At 42.1% G+C, this 20,861-nt stretch overlaps 1 protein-coding gene across 3 annotated transcripts; it reads right to left on the bottom strand.

Moving 5' to 3' along the window:
* Window positions 1-2,987: 2,987 nt before the first annotated feature.
* LOC311063071 (uncharacterized protein) lies at window positions 2,988-8,615 on the bottom strand. 3 transcript variants are annotated; one of them, XM_084082280.1, is made up of 3 exons: window positions 8,068-8,615; window positions 6,010-6,146; window positions 2,988-5,006 (listed from the first exon to the last, which is right to left on the bottom strand). In XM_084082280.1, the coding sequence occupies exons 2-3, from the start codon at window positions 6,073-6,075 to the stop codon at window positions 4,575-4,577; spliced, it is 498 nt and encodes a 165-aa protein (XP_083938406.1). In that variant the 5' UTR covers window positions 6,076-6,146; window positions 8,068-8,615; the 3' UTR covers window positions 2,988-4,574. The 3 variants fall into 3 exon arrangements, with proteins under 3 accessions (XP_083938406.1, XP_083938405.1, XP_083938407.1); XM_084082279.1 differs by lacking the exon at window positions 6,010-6,146; XM_084082281.1 differs by lacking the exon at window positions 8,068-8,615 and having other exon boundaries at window positions 6,010-6,268.
* Window positions 8,616-20,861: the final 12,246 nt, after the last annotated feature.

The following is a 20,861-nucleotide window of genomic DNA, read 5'->3' as shown; positions in this document are numbered from 1 at the left end:
TCTCTCTCGCCTGAGTCTGTCTCTGGGCTCCCTCATGCTCTCTGGCTCACTAATCGCTCAGTGCTGACCAGGGATCATATGACAGGCTTTCTGCAGAGCAGTCCACTTCCTGGCTCTCTGTCTGTGCCAATGATTTACAAATATTCATATCTGAATGTTTCTCTGACTTGGCTCGTTGGTACAGATCTTAGTCTCAACTAACCTGATCTGTGTCTTTCTTGACTTCTGTCTGTCTGGATAGCAGTTTCTTTGCCTCTGTGTTTCTCTACTGGTCCTCAGTGTTGTTGTTGTTGTTGTTCTTTCTTCCTTGTGTATTTAATTCCATAGCAGTTGTTATGCTATCAGCTTTTCTATTATTAATCTGTAGTGTATCAAATGAGTGGTGTTTCTTGATCGGTACATCTATTCATCAGTCTTGTGTATGCTTTCTACCTGGTATGGGTCAACTGAATCTATGCATGCCTTCCTGTCAGTCTGTTTTGCCTGTCTAAGATGCAGAGTGACTGGTCTATTGATCTACCTTGTCTGAGTCAAATAGAATGTGTCCATTGAACACATTTCTCCTAGATCAGCTTTCCTGGATTGATGGACTAAACATTCTGAAAATACTATGAAGAGTGTCCATTAAATGTGCAACATCATGAAAGTAAAAAACAAACAAACAAAAAAAAATTACAGAATGCTTCTAGACATATAGCATTGGAAGCATCAGTGTGTTTTGAATTTAGCATGTTGAAAATGTGGACTGAAGCAGGTTACAGTTTCACAGCAGAGCCTCTAATTCTACAAACGCAGACTTCAGGGATGATAGTGACGGAAGCAATGAAATGAAAACCAAATTATTTCTGTCTCTCTCACATGAGCTTTCCAACTTCCTCTCTCTTTATGAAACATTCCTTTATAATTAACCACTTAAGCTCTATTTTATCCTTTAAAACATATTTCCAGGAATAGCAAATCTATCAAATTTTGAAACATTTTGAAACTTTTTGCCTATAGTGTCCAAACCAGGCCCGCCAGGCTGAAAGTGTATATATTTGTATCTGCACATACCCCACCATAGGAACACACCCTTCCACATGACAGTTGAATCAACCAATAATTCCTTTAGAGCTGAGCCTGTTCCACCAACCGGGTGTGGTGCTAGCTGTTTCATTGTAGTAGCCTGCCTGTCTTTCTGCAGTAGCATTGGGGTGGGGGAGTCAATCACACAGATTGCAATACACTTTTTCTTTTCTTTTTATTACTATTACTTTATTACTATATTATTACTATAATCATCATCATGGTTAGTAGTAATTAAGTGATCGTTTGAGAAGTTTTAACATCTAATGAGCAGGGAGAGATTTTTCAAAACAACAAACATTTTGTGATATTAGAAAGTTAGACCGATCAGTGTAGGTTGTCATTTCTGCTGCATATTACACATGCTGGAATGATGACACATACATGTTATGCTATACAAATATACATACCTTATATGTGATATACATGATCATGGAGGGCAGTGTTGATCCATGAACTTGGTTCTGCTGCTTGACAGGTCTGAATCAGCAGTCTGGTCTACAATGATTTCCTGGCAAGGAACAACACTCAGATGACCCAGTTGAAATTGATAGACTTGGGCTTGAATTACCTCCCGGACAGAGATGTTTGGAAGAATTTTCAAGCTGAAACGGTGGTCATGTTCAGCTTGGGTCTGCTAGTCCCAGGCCAGTTGTATAGGTTAGAGACAGTGGGTTCCAGGATGTCCCATGTCAGATATTGATGCTGCAGTGACTACAACTAATTATCTATCTATCTATCTATTCGAAACAGGGTCCTTTGGTCCTGGTGCCGCTTCATCCCTCTTTGCTTGTAGGTCGGCTGAGCTCTAGAGACATCGCCGACAGGAACCACAACCATCACCCCACATAGCACCCAGAGAGGAGAGGGGGGTGGGGGGGAGAGGGGGAGGGTTTTAGCAGTGCAAAAAGAAGCAGAAGCAACTGAGAGGGGAGAGAGGAGAGGGGCAGGGTATAGGGGGATGGAAACAGGTTAATAGAATACACAGTAAATAGAGTGGTAGGAGTGTGCACTGTGCACGCATACATGCAGGCTTATATGAATAAATACATTCATACACATCTATGCAATAAAAAGTAGGGTGGTCCTCTCTTAGAACAGCTTGGGGGTGGGTTCTTGCCTCGTGACACTGGCCAATCCCTGCCAGTGGAGAGAAGAGAGTGGGAGGGCCCTGCATAGGCTGTCCAATTACTGGCCTCCAGAGATCAATAGCATGCAAGGCCATTGAGGAAGTGGAAGTGATGATGAATGGAATAGCAATCTCATCTAGAAACACAGGACATTGTACATTTCAGCAATAGCCATGTTTGCTGCAGAGTCCTCATCTTGTTAGGTAACTATGCCATCTAGGTTCTTGTATGAAAGTCTGGGCCACCACTGCAAGAAAATTGACATCACTGGTAAAAAAAAAATGAAATTATGCAATATTGTAGGTGCTACCAAAACATAAGAAAATACAGTAAAGGCATAGTGCTTGGAATGATAGCGTATATCAAAAATACCCAGTTTCTCTGATATAGAGCCTGTAATAGCAATGTAACAGGAACCAAAAATGGTTGTCCACTGCACATAGTTGGGATGGGTTAAATGCAGAGAACAAATTCCAGATATGTGCATGGCAAATAAATAAAATGTGTATGGATGTAGAAGTAAGGCTAAAATGACTTGCAACTACAACTTGCTACAACACTAGAATTATGCTACTTGCTTCTTAAGCACTGAAGCTTTCGACTTACCAACTTTGTAATTCATGCAATAAGGGCTTACTTAAAATGCAACACCATTTACAATTCATGAGAGTACACCCCAAAAAACACAATAGAAAAATAATTTTATTTATCTATTTACTATTTACATTTTGTTGGAACAGAATAATTTTATATCACATTGAAATGAACTCATCATGACAATGTGACACCTCATCATCTGTCATGATGAACCCCATAAATACAATTAAACAAAACAAAAGTGCTGCCATGAAAGTCAAAGAATTATGTACAGCTGTTAGCTCCAAACTGGAGACAGTACAGCCATGACAGACACACATTTAGCCAAGAAAATTAAGATTGAGTTATTCATTTTGATAACTTAAAGATGTTGGCAGTACAAAGTCTGGGTAAAATAAATATGTTTTTTAAGTAATGCAAAACATGCTGAACTAGAAAAAGTGCTCCTCGGAGCACAGGTCTCCGCCAGGTCACGTCGTTATTGTGGCCTCCTGGTGGTGCTATAATAGGACAATGTGAAAAGGGTGGCATTTCTTCCTCTGCCTAGTGGGAATGAGCGTGCATTCATGATTTGAGGTATTTTGTTGCAAAAATGTGTTTTGCTAAATTAGACCTGCTGGTGGCGCTATAACAGGGCAATGTGAAAAGGGGGTCATTGCGTCCTTGGCCTAGTGGGAATGTGTGTGCAAATTTTCACGGAAATCACACGCTGCGTTCATGATTTGAGACATTTTGTTCAAAACGGACCAATCCTGCCAACTTTGGAAGCCAACCTTAGCCAATCAGGATGTAATATGAAATATCGGACAGATCGGTCTTGATCACATGACTATAGAGATACTGTGTACCGATTTGCGTGATATTTGGATAAAATCTGTAGGAGTAATATCCAAAAATGTGTTTTGCACAAATCGGCCTCCTGGTGGCGCTATAACAGGCCCATGTGAAAATTTTGGGGCAGAGGTTCTGCTGTGGCATCGAGGGAGTGTGTGTGTGCAGTTTCACAGCGACTGGGGCAACGGTGGCGGAGATTAGCTGGTAACAGACAGAAGGACGGACGGACGGACGGACACACACACGGACGGACGGACGGACGGAGGGTAAAACATACTTTCTCGCCATGCCTTCGGCCTGGCGGAGACAATTAACTGTATGTTCATCTATCCACGCTGTTGGGAGTTAAACAGCATAGGCATAACATAAATTGCCTGATACAGATATGAGCATGGCTGACGTGTACCAAAGATATGATCCAGAACTAAGAGTAAAAACAAACATTAAGGAAATGTTGCTCATTCAGAACCAGATAAAGAGACACTCTACCTCAATGACAGACAGAGCTGTTCATAATGGGATCAACAGTAAATAGAGTTCCACCAGCAGCCACAGCTAATATTTTCCGGCATTATGGTGGGTACTGGTACTCACTGGTACTCATGTGTATATATGTACAAGTAAGACGCGCGAACGCTGAAAGCGAACGCAGCTCCAAAATATTGTGTATTTAAGGACGTGTGTGTGTTTTGACTGTAGCTGCACTCTGGCGCACTCTGTGGCTGCACACAGGCAGTGCACGCACAGTATTGCACACAGAGACACACACACACAAGCCGAGCAGAGTTTCATAGTATGCTCCACTTGGGCGGAGGCGCGGCTTCGCCTCCGTGTTCGCAATTAGCCACATACGTATGCTTGCGCCTGTGAGTGTGCACACACAAACACATTGGGTTAAACAATAAAGCTCAAAGGGGACAGAACAGGGATATGTATGTAATGTCATATTTATGTGCATTCTGTCACGTCTTCAAACTCTGCCTCATACAGCACTTTCTGAAACTTCATCCGCACTTCCATTCTTTTCTTATTTGTAAGTCTCTTTAACGATGGTAAAAGACTAAGCAGGAACAATTCGTCCTCATCTCTGAGTGGTTTCAGTGCCTCCGGGACACGGTTGTGGCTCTCAGTCATCTTAGTGAGTCTATCAGCTAGTCGTTTCCGTTTAACTCTCTCTGAATCCTGCTGGCTTCTTGGAGAAGAGTCGGGCATAACGCCATCACCATTGGTACTGACAATTGAGGTGGGTAGAAGCTGGCCTTCCTGGTTGAAGGAATGTGGAAGCTGGCCCTCCTGGTTGGAGGATGGTGGAAGCTGGCCCTCCTGGTTTCCTTTTGGCTCTCCCTCCAGGTTATCACAGATCTCAAGTACTCGTTTGGCCTACAAAGAGAATATAGGTTATTATGGTTTATTTGATAGGCACAATTTGACAAACTGAATACACAATCAAATGCGATTGTGTATTCAGTGTTAATAGCTTTTGTTACAAACAGCCATGAGCCATCCCTAGGAGGGAGGTTTTGATATAAAAACTAGATTGATGTAAAAGTAAGGGGGAAAACATGTTTGCTGACATGTTACACACTAGATTGAACCTTTAATGTTCAGCTCATACATTTGGGAGAGTACATTACGAATCACAATATCTTGTTGAAAAATGTGTTGGACTTAACTCAATCTGACTGAGCCATCTCCCCAGAGTTTCCCACCACCAACAATATAGATGTTATCGGTAACTGGAATGCTCCCCCCCAAAACACACAAGCGTTTTTTCCGTGGACCGCTCGCCCCCAGCGGTTCTTGTATTCTACACTGAGGATAACGTTAGGAATAGGTTTAGGGTTAGGCATAGTTTTACCGAGGTTAAGTTTAGGAATAAGGTTAGGTTTTGGCATAGTTTTACAGAGGTTACGTTTAGGAATAAGCTTAGGTTTAGGCATAGTTTTACTGAGGTTACGTTTAGGAATACCTGGTCGCGACCGTTCCGAGGTCCCCGGATTTGACCCGGGCGAGCGTGTTTTGGGGCGAGCGTTCTTGTATTCATGTTATCCACAAAACATTCAACTTGATATCGCTGTTGTTTTTTGTTTGTTTGTTTAAATATACACCTTTTCAGTTAGCAGGATGTTGGAGGAGAATAATCACTCCTGACATATCCGTTTGGTGGACTTTATTTGCCTAATCTGGTGTCATGTGGTCATAGCATTTTGCAGCAGGCGGCTCAGCCAATTATAATCAGGGACCCCTATGGGATTATGTTGAACAGAATATTCAGAAATAAACCTCCTACTACATCACCCTGTTGAGATCTGTTATAGAGGTTTATTTCTCACTAATAATCCCTGACCTGTTCATTATCCCTTTCTTAAATGATTGACATTACCTCTCCTGGAAGGTTGGAGTCCATGTCTGGGCGGTGTGTAATGAAGTCAGAGAGCCAGTGGAGCATGACAATAATAGAGGGCACTCTCACCGGTCACGCCAATTTTTCCCCTCACTTTTTTCTTGGCCTTCACATACCTGTCTCACAGATTCAAAGAGGTTTTATTTGTCAACCACTCATACAAGTACGATATCGTTGCTGAACGGGCAGAAACCTCAAATCTCCATATTTCAACTTTTCATGTTTTTTTTGTAAATTAATGTCCTACTACTTAAAGGACGACTTCACCCATTTTCAACCTATCTTCACTAATCCTCACTAATGCTCATTATAATATGGTACAATTTTTGTCTACTCAGTCTGTGTCTCAGAGGAGGGCTGTAGTGTAGACAGTTCAGAAACCCACCAACCAGTGACATCATCGATGGGGAATCCAAGCTAATAGAAAATGCAGGCTTTGTATTCCTGGAAAGTTACCATGCTGTAATGGAAGCTATGTCTTTGCGATAATAAAAATGTAATCTTGTTTTAAAAAAAATATCTGCCTAACGATGTCACTGGTAGGCGGGTTTCTGAACTGCCCACAGCCCTCCAATGAGACAAAGACAGAGTAGGAAAACATTGTGCTATTTCCTCATGTGTGAGTTAGTGAGGACTAATTAATGAGTATATGAAGATGGGTGAAGCCGTCCTTTAATCATACAACAGTGTTACACAAAAGTAGTGAAAACAGTACATAAACAAGCTCACAAAGTCTTGCGATGCTATGCATTGTGAGCTTATACATTGGCTATTTTGAAATGTTTTTTTTTTTTTTATTAAAATAAAAACAACAATATTTGATTTTGCAGTGAAATGTTGGTGTGACATTTCACAAACCTGTCTCGCAGATTCTTCCACTTATTCTTGCACGCAAGCTCATCTCTTCTAAGCTGAACAGCGATTAACTTCCAGGAGTTCGCGCACATATGGGGGTCTCTATGATTTTCCAGCGACGAGTTGTTAAGATGCGGAAAGCGACGGATCTCCTCGCACAGCCGCTGCTCGAACCAATTGGGTCCATGTTTCCATTGAAGTGCATGCGCAGTCGCTCTACTCCCGCATAGATGAAGTATGCGCGGATGCGCTCGTGATGAAATTGACGTCATACGACCTTCGCGAACGCGGCTACGTGTACCAAGGACGGATTGTGGCCGAGAGCATCGATAAACATCATGAGCCCAGCATTGGCCTTTGAAATTCAGTCTATATAGGAAGTGACAGTTCATATGAATGGCCTGTAGTTTCGCTGTTTTACCCCTGCTGGTGTCAGAAAGATTTTTTCTCAATGCAAGTGGGTGGGTTTTTGACGAACTTTGGACTTGATTTTCTTACCTTAATAAACGTTGTCATAAATACAATATGCTTCCAGTCGCTAGTTTAAAGTCTTCTATCAATCATCATATGCGTTTTGGTAAATTATGGTCCCATTTATTTCCAAATCGAAGATAAAGTAGGGTATGCTCTAGGAGGGGCGGGATGATTTGATTGACAAGCTACACAACCAATAGCATCCATTCCCCGCCCCCGCTCTTGATTGACAAGCTACCCAACCAATAGCATTCATTTCCGGTTGCATTAGCTATGACGCGATATAGAAAGATGGTGGATTTGAAATTCCTTAACAATCGGTTTCATTAACATTCACGGTCTGTAGAAACCAATGAGGTCGCTTTGTCCATTCATTTTTACAGTCTATGTCCCTGTATAAAACATGTATTGATCCCTGGCCCAGAGAGATCACAACAATACACATGCTTGTCTTGGATCAAGACTATCATAGATGTATTTCATTATTTGTTCGACGAGATTTGGTTGCAATAATTGTCCTTGGAAGACGGCCATCGGTCATAATGATGATGATAATGTGAATGATGACAATACATGAGTTTTGTATGTATCAAGGGAAGACTATGGTTGCATGCTTGTGAACTTATGTACATTGTGGTCTAGCCCCATTCATGCTGTAATAACGTGAACAACATAATGTAAAACCGTAATAAACACTGCAGTGCTTACCCTGGATTGAGAGATAGCCATAGTTGTGGTTGTTTTCCTGTGTTTTATGTAGGGTTCAAGCCACGTGAGCAGGAGGTACAGGCTAGGAACCACTTTCTTCCCACCTGCATCGCCACTTTTGCTCTTCATTCTGTTACGAGCCTTGGTGAACCTATCTCGCAGGCTTTGCCATTTCGCTTTGCAGGTTTCGCTGGGTGTCTGCAGTGTCTCTCCAATCTTTCGCCACGCATTATATGCTCTCTGTGCGTCTTTATGACCCTTCATTGTCGGGTTATAGAGATGTTCGTATCTCCTAACCTCCAACGCCAACATTTCTTCAAACTCGTCCATTTCCCCCCTCCCCTCTGCTTTCTCTCAACTGCCTCTATTCTGTTCCTTTTCTATTCTATATTATACCTTTTCTTTCTCGCTTTCTGCCTGCCAAACAAAGGGGACCGCCCACCCAACTTCTATTGCAATTCATATTGCAATTCGATTCATTTTGAAATTCACTCACAAAACAATAAATGAAAGGAAGTTAACAGGGTAAACAGTAGAAGCGCTTCCGGGTCGTAGATGGGATTCTAGGAGGAAGAATAGGAGAGACCAGTGGTGTAGTCAGAGTTACAAATGAGTGTAAAGTAGATAAGTACATTTTAGCTCCGACGGAACCCCTCCCTCCGCTGTATTGCGGATGTTACATGTTTTTAAGAGAGAGATAACATTACTGATTCCCCTACTGGTCAAATGTTGAATTGCATCTTCTAATGCAAAATATTATGGAACCGGCTGAGGACAGAGGCGAATTAAATACTTTCTTCAGCTCGTTCGATAGCTTTTATTGTGCGCTAGAACTTAAAACAGTTGAGAGCATGGCAGAAAACCTTTACTTTTTGGAAGTGCAGAAAGGGCTAAGAAACATGTAAAGTGGAAAATGTGCGACAATGTCCTGCTACAACGGCACCGAGAAACGAGGAACCTCATCATGGAGGGAGAGGTTTCTTAGGGGCTAAGTACATTTACACCAGACTTTCCACCGCGGAGAAAAGCCTGGTATTCGTTCTATAGGCCTACTGGTGGAGGGTTCTATCACATAATGAAAATCAATTAGTTTAGTCTCGCTAGTCGCGCTACTAGTTAGAATAAAAGATGGACATATCAATCCAAAACCAAAAGAAACGAAACGATTATACCAATTAAACACATTTTAAACAAGGGGAATCATTTTGGAAGTGTACGGCGCAGGAGGTTCCGGTCATGTGTTCCGGCCGCCTGATGACGTAAAGTTATTTCCGCCCCGAGAGGATCAGAGAGACAAAAATTGTATCGATCCTAGGCTACATTTACTTAAGTACTGTACTTAAGTACTTTCACTTTACTGGAGCATTTCCATTTTTCAATACTTTAACTTCTATACTCCGCTACATCTCCGATTGTTGTACATTTATTTGAAAACTTTAGAATACTATAGGCCTACTTTGTAGATTTAGATTATTACAAAACATACATAACTACTTAATTTCGGCCATTTGAAAATAGCCGATCTACAAGCTCACGTAGATCTGCTATTTAAAAAAAGATGTTTTAAACATTTGAAAACTTTTACTACTTGTACTTTTGGTACTTAAAGTACATTTTGCCAATACTTTTGTGCTTTGCCTTTTACCCTTTGTACATTTTGAATTCTGGACTTTTACTTGTAACAGAGTATTATATATTGCAGTATTGATACTATTACTTAAGTAAAGAAAATGTAGTACTTTTTCCACGACTGATATATGGGATCCTAGGAGGAAGATATGGGAGAAGAGAAGACAGATCAAAGTCAAACCATAATAAAACACATACAAAAAGAGCCTAATTCTTCTTAACCCTTCTTAACCACTGCCGTCACTCAGTCTCATATATATCTGTTAGGTCAGTGTTTGTAACCCGAGTTTTAATATTATTTCTATGGTTCTAAAATTCCACCTGTTCATATCGTGGCTTTCTATTCGGTGTCTTTGCCTTTCTTGTTGATAGGGGAACTAAAGGCGTCATATCGCCCCCTGCTGTTTGCATTCAAAACTACGAATTGGATAATAGCTGGGAAGGAATATGTCAAACATCATAAAGATTGTGCACTTGGTGACTAGTTTTTGCACCAAGTGCACAATCTTTATGAATTCCTTCCCACCTATAATGCATTACAGATTCAACACAATTTGTAATTGTAGGTGATGAAAAACAGAAAAGCAAAGCACTGCACCATCTAGGTTTTTTCTTTCTTTCTTGAGGTGACACAATAAAACAGTGCTGACTGTTGTTCAGTTGTATTTGAATCTAAACAGTCATATAGCACTGCAAATATTCTGAAATTATATTTTGTGGTTTCTGTGCTTAAACTGTTGCAGGCTTTAAGCTCAAGCTGCCTGATTGATTGTAATGCATAATCAAAAAGTGAATGGTGATTCCTACTTTTTAAATGCAACAGCAGATGGCGTAGTTCTGCAGAGGAAGGTCTGCAATTGACAATTGACACGGTCTGCAATTGGCATAAGTGTTAGAAAAGAAAGCCTCAATTGTTGACCATTCCCCTCCGATAGCTCATCCTGGTTGATAAGTCCTTGACACTGACTGTATAAACAGTCAACTGAACACAGTGAACCAACCAATTTGTTCCAGCAGCTCCACACATGATGTCAATCTGACCCCTCTGGGAACAGGCACAGAATCTCACAACCTGGGTATTAGAATTCTGTATGTTACTGTAATCACATTGTAATTATATGAAAATGGGAAACACGAACACCATATTATATTGTAATTCATAACTCATAACAAGATTCCTTGCCACATTCATATCAGTACAGTGTACACTGTAGGTAAAATTTTTGTTAATTATTTTTGCCAGGTGAAAAGGAGGGCAGAGGATTTTGTATGACTGTCCACTGCTAATCTCTCAAAACTAGTGGACCCATCAATGTCATATTTCTTGTGCATGATTCCAGGAGGAACAAACTCAATTTCAGAATATTTTTTCACATCGGTCACTGACAGCTATATTATTTTAGTGAATTTATCTGTCCTGGCTAGGCGATATGTGTCTGCAAGGCTATGGAGTACAACTAGTCAATCGGGCACAAGCTGTCCGTCCAGCTTTATGCTATTTACTACTCTCCAATTAGGCTACATTACATTACAGTCATTTAGCAGACGCTTTTATCCAAAGCGACTTACAATACGTGCATTCAACATAGGTAGGCAAGAAAACTACTAATCACCAGAAGTCTTAAGTGCATTCTCTTCTAAAACAAGCAACTAAGAGCATACCTAGCGCTAAGGTAAAAGTGCAATATATCAGCTACCTACTTTCTTAAACAGATGAGACAAATAGGAAAATCAAATGAGCAAGAGCTAAAAGAAATATGTGTCTGTCTGTCTGTCTGCACTCTGAGTCTGCAATTGATTTGGTTACTCATCATCCCGACCCACAGTGACAACACACACACACACAGCAAAAAGAAATAAGTGTATCACTAAACAAGATCCTGAGAAGTGAGTGACATCCTGGCTTATGGCAATCTGTCTGTCTGTCTGTCTGTCTGCGCTCTGAGTCTGCAGTTGATTTGGTTACTCATCATCCCGACCCACAGTGACCACACACACACACACACACACACACACATATGTTGTGAGTGATAGACTTATCATCAGAGGAAAGGAGGAGGCAGGGCAAAGCCAGATACACTGTCTAAAAACAGACACCAGTCAGGTGGTAACAGATAAAGGTGTCCATATTGTATATGGTGTGTGTGTGTGTGTGTGTGTGTGTGTGTGTGTGTGTGTGTGCGTGTGTGTGTGTGTGTGTGTGTGTGTGTGTGTGTGTGTGTGTGTGTGTGTGTGTGTGTGTGTGTGTGTGTGTGTGTGTGTGTGTGTGTGTGTGTGTGTGTGAGAGACTGTGCGTGGCCTGCGTGCGTGATGAGAGTGAGACCCACATGCTGAGCTTTCTGTGACTGCACAATAAACTCGAATATTCAGTGCATGAGAAAACACGTTTTCATTGCCAAACCAGTGTCAAAATAACAATACAAAACAAAAAGAAATGTATATATAATTTCTAGTATACGTTAAAAAGCAGACTGACTGGAAGGGGAGCAGACACTGTATAGATTTACAGTCATGGAGGTATTCTTTAGGGCCCTTCTTGGTTCCTAGACTAGAGAACCCTGGTCTCTGTGCTGGTCCCACGGTTGCCCAACTTTCACTTTGACAAGGAAAACTGGATCCTTTGGTCACCCATGTCTAGACCTGATAATCTCTAGACTTCAGGATCTTAGGGAAGACATTTTCCACCCTCAGTCACCCTCTCTCGCGCGCGCGTGCGTGTGTGTGTGTGCGTGCGTGTGCGTGCACGTGTGTGTGAGAGTGAGAGACAGAGTACAGTAAAATCAATTTGTAACACTAGGAGTGTGCAAAAGGAGTTACAAATCCATTTGTAGCTCTAATGGGACCAAATGGACACTCTCAGAGTTAAATGAACACTCACACAACTGATGTGTGTGTGTGTGTGTGTGTGTGTGTGTGTGTGTGGTAGGTGTGAGTACGTGTTGTTGGAGGGCAGCTCTTTCCCAGGTCAGTGTTAAGAGTTAAGTGTCACCTCAGTGGGGGCTTTAACACCTGGTCTGTTGGAAGTGGAGAAGTGGGGAATCTGGTGTTCACACCTCATGGACAGTAGGAGGTGTGAACCCCAGATGATAGGAGATGATCCTGTAACTGACCTCCTAATATACATACAACACACGTCATTCTTATGTCCCCCCCCCCCCCCCCCTGCGCCATGCATTCAAAGACAGTAATCTCTTGTCACCATGCATAGATGTCTACTTTGAACTGCTGAACTGGGACGGCCATAGCTGTGTGATTCTTGCTGAAGTATAGAGACCGTCTGGGAATCAGAAGGTCCCCAGTACGCCCCCAGCCGGCCTGTGCTCATGTGTCCAAGTGTCCCTGAGTCCCAAGACACTTAACCCAAAACACCTCAAAGGAGTGGGGACTGAATTATAGGCCATTGGTTCACAAACAGTTATGAATAATGTTTATTTATTTATTACATCAGTACTTTGTGTACACTCAGCTCCAAATACAGAGGCAAATTCTATACCCTAAAAAAACATGTCATGTAACTTCAAAGAATGTCATCAGTTCAGGTTTCAGTATGGTTTTCATGCCATTTCAGACCTGCAGAGCATTCTCCAATCCACAAGACACATTTCTGAGGGAAACACTGGATCACACGCGTCTTTGAGCTTGCCTCATTAGAATGCCTATGATGTTGTATATCACAGCTTAGAGGAGTTAGCACGCACGTTCTAAAGGTAGGAGGCCCATTATGTACCTTCTGGTTCTTTTGCAAGGGGAAGGATTACAGCTACTGTGCCATCACATTATGCACACACAGAACTGTCTCTAACACACATCCTGTCTCATTTAACAGACACATGCTAAGGAGACTGGTTCGTATTTACATTCTATTTAAAAGGCCTCTCTCTCTCTCTGGATGTTTTTCTGTTGTTCATTCACTTGCCCCCCCCCCCAGCATCATTAGGTGTGTGATATTCTCTCTCTCTAAGTCCCACGCACGCACGCACGCATGCACGTGTGTGTGTGTGTGTGTGTTGTATTTGACAGTCTTATGCTAAAGGGGAAGCATCTTTGCTTATCAAAGAACAGGATGAGGTGACATGTACCTGCTGAGGAGGCTACAGCCTAGTTTACTGGGCTGTTACTCACGACGCATCAGCACACTAACGTCTACCGTGGGGCCCAAAACACTACCGGGGGGGTATGCTGTCTGTGCCTTGTGAAGTTGAACAGAGATTTTTGCACGATAACAACAGCTCCCATTAAAATATTTTTTATTTTCTGATGTTTTCACATTGCGAGCACACTCTTCCTTAGAATTCTGGTATATCGTGTTATACATAAGTTAATATAAGTTAATTTCCACGGCCCCTGGGTAGACTGATTAAAACAATCTTATCCTCGTGAGCCAGTCAATAACGTGGACAGTTTTATACCACCAGTTGTTTGTTTGTTGCTAAAACAACTTTCAGAATACCTCACAAAATCAGTTTTTGGTTGTGAGAAAAAACAGATATTTTATATAAAAGTCACTTAAACAATTATGCGACAATAACACCTGGGCAAACAGGTGCATGGTTGTATCACCTTTTTTTTAAAAAGAAGAAAGGATGTGTCCAGTGTTTAGGTTTGTTTAGTTGTCTAGAGACAGAAATCAAGTAAGACCTCATTAGCAAAATAACTTAATTTAGGTATCATAATATATCTGATGAGTTTACACATCTAATAGGACATTCATTCCTCCATTAGTTATCTCATATGTGCCTCTAGATGGCGTTGGTCTGTAGTCTTGTCAGGACTCCTCTTTACCATCTCCTTGCTCTGATCAAAGAGTCAGACAGTGACAGGCATGACTCCGATTTATGCAGAGAGGAGATGCCACAGCAGTGTGACAGAGCAGAAAAAGGTTGGTTAAATCAGAGCTTGAAAAAAAAGTCTCTCGGGTCACCCATTTCCACATTAAAGCTATGTTTCCACTCCAAGTCTTCCCCAGGACCCCAGGTCAACAAGTAGTACTTTGTTGACCAGGGTCCCCCAAAGTTTTATACATGGTCCCCTTCTTTTTTCCCGTGTCGCAGCACAATGCGTTGAGAGCTTATAGAGCTGCTATTTTTGCTGAATGTTACCTGATTTTCTCAGAATGTTCGCCTATTATTACATAGGGTTCAGAGGCTAGGGTTAATAAAAGTAAGCCTCTTCAAAGGCAACTGAGCTGTTGTTCAAGGTAATAGGAAAGCCATTGTTTGAGGAGATTCCATCCGTTACATGGACATGCCCTACCCACAGATGGAAACTGCTCACCCAGCTCCCCTTCTTAATGACATTCCTGTGATACCACTTGAATTATGGCTTCTCTCTCCATTATCAGTGACGTTCTCCATCTTCTACAACCTTCCTCGCTCTGTCACTGTTTTGCATTCACTAGTTTACACACTTGAGTACTTAATTATTACGTTAGCTGTCATTTTACAAATCAACTGGTGAATAGGCTAACGTTCATCACATTATCTTTGTGCTTTGACTGAATCGCTGTGGAACACTACAAAAAATATGATAGCACTTAATTACCTTTGCTCCCTTCCCTCTCTGTAACGGTCTAAGCCTCTACAGATGGCTCTCGGCTGGGACTTCCTCTGAAGTGTTGAAGCGTCACATGCATGACGACCTGCAGGTTAACAGGCAGGTAGAGACGTTGGGTGGTGGGGTTAAAAGGTAAGGGTCAAAGTTCAAGATAACCGGGAAGTTCCTGAGGTCAACATAAGACTCCTGCCTGCCACCAAACATCTGCTGTGGAATCATGGGATGATTGACCAGAAAATTGTTTGGACCTATAATTTGTCCAAAAGCACAAGTTTATTAATACCTTTTTGACACAGGGGCATATATGGTTTTGTCCTTGCACTGTTGGCAATATTAATTTAAACTTAAAATCAGTTGCAGTACTGTAAGTTACAGTTGATACAGTCGATTAAATGCCTTGAATGTAATGTAATAATTAGTTGCATATTGATTAATAAAGGATTATGTCTCACACATTTCACTGCTGGTGAGGTCTTACTCAGTTTTGTGCCATGGCTCTGCACCAATAACACTCATGATATTTATTGTTTGTAATCTTGTATTCAAAGCTTTCTAATCTTGGCAGCAGCGTGGTCTGATCCCACCAACAGGTCACATTTCCCATGCTTCTTGACAATAAAAACATTTGTCATTCACAACATCCTCATTTCCTCTCTCTCACCATTCACTCTTGCAGGCTAAGAAGAAACGGGACCCCTGCTTTCACATAATAGTCTTCTGTCCATAGAAGATAAAGCAACTTTCACCTGTTCAATCCCGTGAATGGGTGATACAACTTGGGATGGGACTAGAATCTTTAACCACTTTCAACCTGGCATCCCTATTTTGGACATGTCATGATTATAGGGACATAAAAAAGGGAGCAAAATGATTGTACAAGAACTATATACTGTATTGCTTAATTGTTTAACATGTTTGTAAAACACAGGAGTGTGTGCGTAACTGTGCGCACGCGTGTCTGTGCGTGCATACACATGTGGTGCGTCTCAGCTTATGTCAGATGTAAAAAAGGGGGGCTCCAAGGAAAAAAGCACTGGTCTAGTGGATAGAGGGACTGTCCTGTCCTGTGGTAAGCAAGAGGTCATGGGTTTGACCTGTGCCACAACCACATGTCCTGCAGACTTGTCCCTGACCAACACACTAAAACAATAGTTGCCTACTCATTTTAAGTGGCCCTGGATAAGAAAGTAGGGTAAAGAAGAGCCCGAAATGTAAATTTGTAGCAGAGCCGCTGGCAGAGGTCCAATAGACTGTCTGTTGGAGAATGGGACGGGAATGTGTGTGTGTGTGAGAGAGAGAGAGAGAGAGAGAGAGAGAGAGAGAGAGAGAGAGAGAGAGAGAGAGAGAGAGAGAGAGAGAGAGAGAGAGAGAGAGAGAGAGAGAGAGAGAGAGAAACCTTGAAAGGGCTCTGTGAGATGCCAATGTGTCAGTCAGGCCAACAATATAACAACAACAGTAAGTCAAACAGACAGAGTCAGACACATACACACACACTGTGCTACTATCCCCTGGAGACTCCATTACCCAGACTCCATTGCTTCGGGCACAACCAGTGGTTTGGATCAATAGACCACCGAAACCCTTGAGAACAGTGTGAAAAAGCAGTGAGTGTCTGAGTGACTGTGCGTGTTTGAGAAAAAGAAAAGGAAAAAAAAACTTGTGTGGGGGGAGTGGTGGGTGGTGTTCTGGCACTTAAAACGGCCAACATAACAAGAGAAGATGATGAGAAGAAAAAACGAAATACAGAAAGTGGTCTGGGGTTAAAGAGGGATTGTAACTAAACAAGTCCGTCATATACACATACCACACAGACACACACAGAGCCAGATGCAGTACATAACGATAGTTTGTATACTTATATACAGAATGTATAAAGACATCTCGGTTAACCATGACTAGTTTGCAATGCTGTGGCCAGTAATGCTGTGTTTGCTGAATAAAAGACCTATGATTCAATTGTTGTTGCACTTATGTCCCGCATGCAAAGACATGTATTGTGTTCACCATGCCTGTTTGTGTGTTTTTCTGTCCATCAACCGAGACATCTTTACCGCCGTTCAAATTAGACCCATGAAGCAGAAACCATGAGATGAGACAGCAAAATGAATCCATGCCTAGTGTACACAGTGAAATCCACAGTTAATGTATCCATTTTGATGCTCTGAGAGTGTACAAATGGACCCAATGGACCCTCTCAGAGTTCAGGATATTATAGTGTAATTGTTACTGTTATGAGTCACCATTGGGATGCAAGTGGAAAGTTGCAGTCCTCTGCTTGGTTTGTGTCCATTTTCAGGTTGTTTGTGGTGTTGTGGAGGGAATAATGGAACAGGTTGTCATGCGTTGTCAGGAGTGTTGACATGCACATTGTTCTTACAGGTGGGGAGTCAAAGAAAGTCATTTCATTTAGTGGGAAATATTCCTAACACTGTGGCTGATCCCAATTAATTCCACAATTTCTATTTCATTACATTACATTAAGACAAGAAAAGTACATTTTGAGCTCTCACAGGCTCTAAAGTAATAATACCAATAACCAATAGGCCGCCTTGACCTGCAGCCTAAAGCCCAAATATTGCCAATATACAACCCAGATATCACTGAGACATGTGATATCAAGAGATAATCCTGAACATTGATGCACATTATGTTGTGATCTTGAATAAGGCCCATTTAATACCCTTAACATCATAACTTGCACAATGACAGACAAAATGAACGGAGAGAATCACACAAGTATCCGTACACGTATTTAACGCTGAGTATGTAATAGGCAATGTTCAATCAAATTGAATCCATTATTTGCATTTGGTCTCAGTGAAGAGTGCCTTTACACCAAATGCTAGGTCAAAACCTTTTCCAAAGTCATGACATGCTATAACCCTTGATAAATGAACTTGCTTCACTACCAACATCAGGTCAAAATAGTTGCACTATATTTGTGATCTTCATACTTGAGGTAGACCTGCATGTTTACTTAAACAACTTTCAGTCTGGCGTGACTGTGGCGTTCCTATTTTGGGCATGTCATTATAGGTGTAAATCTTCCTACATTTTCGAAAATAGCTAAAAATCTACAAGCTTTGAGCTTGTAGCTGTTACTTTCCCTATTCATCATACGACAAAGTATAGAGGGCTTAAGCGGTAAAGCCTGGTACCCAGGAAGGAAGTTAGTCAAGCAGCTACCGAATGAGCACTACTACTGCCTTCCTCACCCCCTCATCCTACTGCGCACACACACACGCACGCACGCACGCGCACACACACACACACACACACACACACACACACACACACACACACACACACACACACACACACACACACACACACACACACACACACACACACACACACACACACACACACACACACACACACACACACACACACACACACACACACACACACACACACACACACACACACACACACACACAGTTAATAGACCTAATGTAAACATACCTAACACAAAAACACACGTTCGCAGAGCGTACCTTAATTCCCCACCACTGCTGAGTGAGTTTCATGTAGGTCAAACGTCCAGCTGTTGGGAACCAAGAGTGTAGATTAGATGAGCCTTTCATCAAGCATTCAATCCCAGGGAGTAGCAAACATTTGTCTTTGGTTATTGTCTTTTGCCTTTGTCTCGTCTCTCTCCTGGACAATGCTGCTCACCATCTCAACAGGGAGCTGTCGCATCTCCTGGACCCTTTTAGCCTCCGGCTCATCCCCCTGATGTGCCACACGGAGCATTTCAAACGCTCATTTGTACCGACAGCCATTCAACACCTCCTGGCCTCCGCAATGTCCCTGGCCTCAGTCGGCTAGAAGACACTGGGGATCTCTGGACTGCTAATTTCACACTGTTTTGGAAATGAATATGATACTGGATTTAATCACTTAAGCCCTATATACTTTGTCGTATGAGGAATAGAGAAAATAGCAGCTTGTGAGCTTATAGATGTGCTATTTTTTGAAAATTCTGAGATTTCCTGAAAATGCTCGACACCACAGAGAACCACACTGAAATGAGTATGTTTTACTTGGTACTTCAATACTGTATGTAGCCTTGTATAAGTACATAATGTATACACTGTATCTATAGGACATTTAATGACATTTGAGGGCGGCCATACTGTAGCTGAATGGGTAGAGAGAGGCCGCCAGGGATACAGAAGGTCCCATGCCATGACCCAGGTTTGATTCCAGCCCTGACAATGTGTCGACGTAACAACCCCTCAAGCAAGGTGAGGGGCTGATAAAAGGACTGAGAGGGCAATAATTTGTATAGTTAACCAACTGAATAAGCACAAGCTAAAGAGGCATCCTGTCAGCTGATCAATCATGATAGTGTCACCACACACTGAACATTCTCAGTGAGCGACCTTGCTGCAGAAGGAATTTAAGCTGGATTTATACTTAGTTGCACGCTAGTGTTGTGCACCAAAAATAGATATACAAGCTCACAAGTTGTCTCACTGTAACGTGTTGTGAGCTTGTATATCAGCTATGTTTGGTGTGCAACATGATGCACAACTAAGTACCTTAGTAACCTAAAACTCAGGCTTTACAGGTCAACGTGGTAGACACTGGAGTTTGCCAAATATCTGTGAGGTAAAAAAACAACCTAGTGACCTTTTTATTCAAATTGGCTTAAGGGAGCACTGGTGCGTGGGCGGGCGGACCACGTCGTCACGCTCATGTCACTGTGACTCAGCCATAACCTTATAAGCAGCTACGCCCAAATATGGAGTGTGTTGTCTAACCTCAGTGTGTGTTGTCTTGGCATCACACACAAACAAATCAGTCAGCTCCATATATGGCCATAAAAAAAGGAGGCATGCCCATATATGGGCATATACTGATGACATCAGAGATCTCCATATATGGGCATAAAAGGGACAAGGACTGACAGATACAGAGATCTCCATATATGGGCATATCGGTCGGATCAGTGGTGCGACGTAGGTAGCGGCCCGAACTTATAAGCTCATTGTGTGTGTGTGTGTGTGTGTGTGTGTGTGTGTGTGTGTGTGTGTGTGTGTGTGTGTGTGTGTGTGTGTGTGTGTGTGTGTGTGTGTGTGTGCGTGTGATCCGTGATTCTAAAAATATATATATTTAAAGGACCCCGACTTTGATATGCATTAGCTCAGGCCACAGAACCGCATTTGACACAGTATTTTCTCTCTGGGACCCCAATCTACACTGTAAAATCATCAGTGTTTATTTAACTCTGAGAGTGTACAAATGGACCCAAATGGACAGGTTCATTTGTACACGTTCAGAGTTACAGAACCTTATACAGGTCCATTTGGACCCATGGTTTCTCAATGTCATGGTGGACCTGACATTGAGAAACAGTGGACTAGATGAGTCCTATCTAAGCTGCTCTAACACGTTTTCCTTCTTGCAAGGTAGGATACAGTTTAGAGAAAGATGAGATGAAACACACACTTGCACTGGCTGTCTCTCTATCACAGTCATTCACGGAAACGTACAAAAGAGTTGGGGGTCCCACGAGAGAATGCTCAGAGGAGAGGGGATGACATATGGCCAGCAGACCACTGCAATGGGTGGGGCAGGGTGTGTGTGAGTGTGCGTGTGTGTGT

This window comes from Gymnoscopelus microlampas (genome assembly GCF_963454915.1).
Source record: "Gymnoscopelus microlampas genome assembly, chromosome: 1".
Taxonomy (NCBI): domain Eukaryota; kingdom Metazoa; phylum Chordata; class Actinopteri; order Myctophiformes; family Myctophidae; genus Gymnoscopelus; species Gymnoscopelus microlampas.
The sequence above is the reverse complement of the archived record's forward strand: the minus strand, read 5'-3'. Positions and strand labels throughout refer to the sequence as shown.

Bases quoted from the DNA above. Each gene is read 5' to 3' on its own strand.
- LOC311063071 (XM_084082279.1), bottom strand. From the start codon at position 8,397: ATGGACGAGTTTGAAGAAATGTTGGCGTTGGAGGTTAGGAGATACGAA. The intron at 5,007-8,067 runs GTAAGCACTGCA...TTCTCTTTGTAG, and splicing joins TGGCTATCTCTCAATCCAGG to GCCAAACGAGTACTTGAGAT.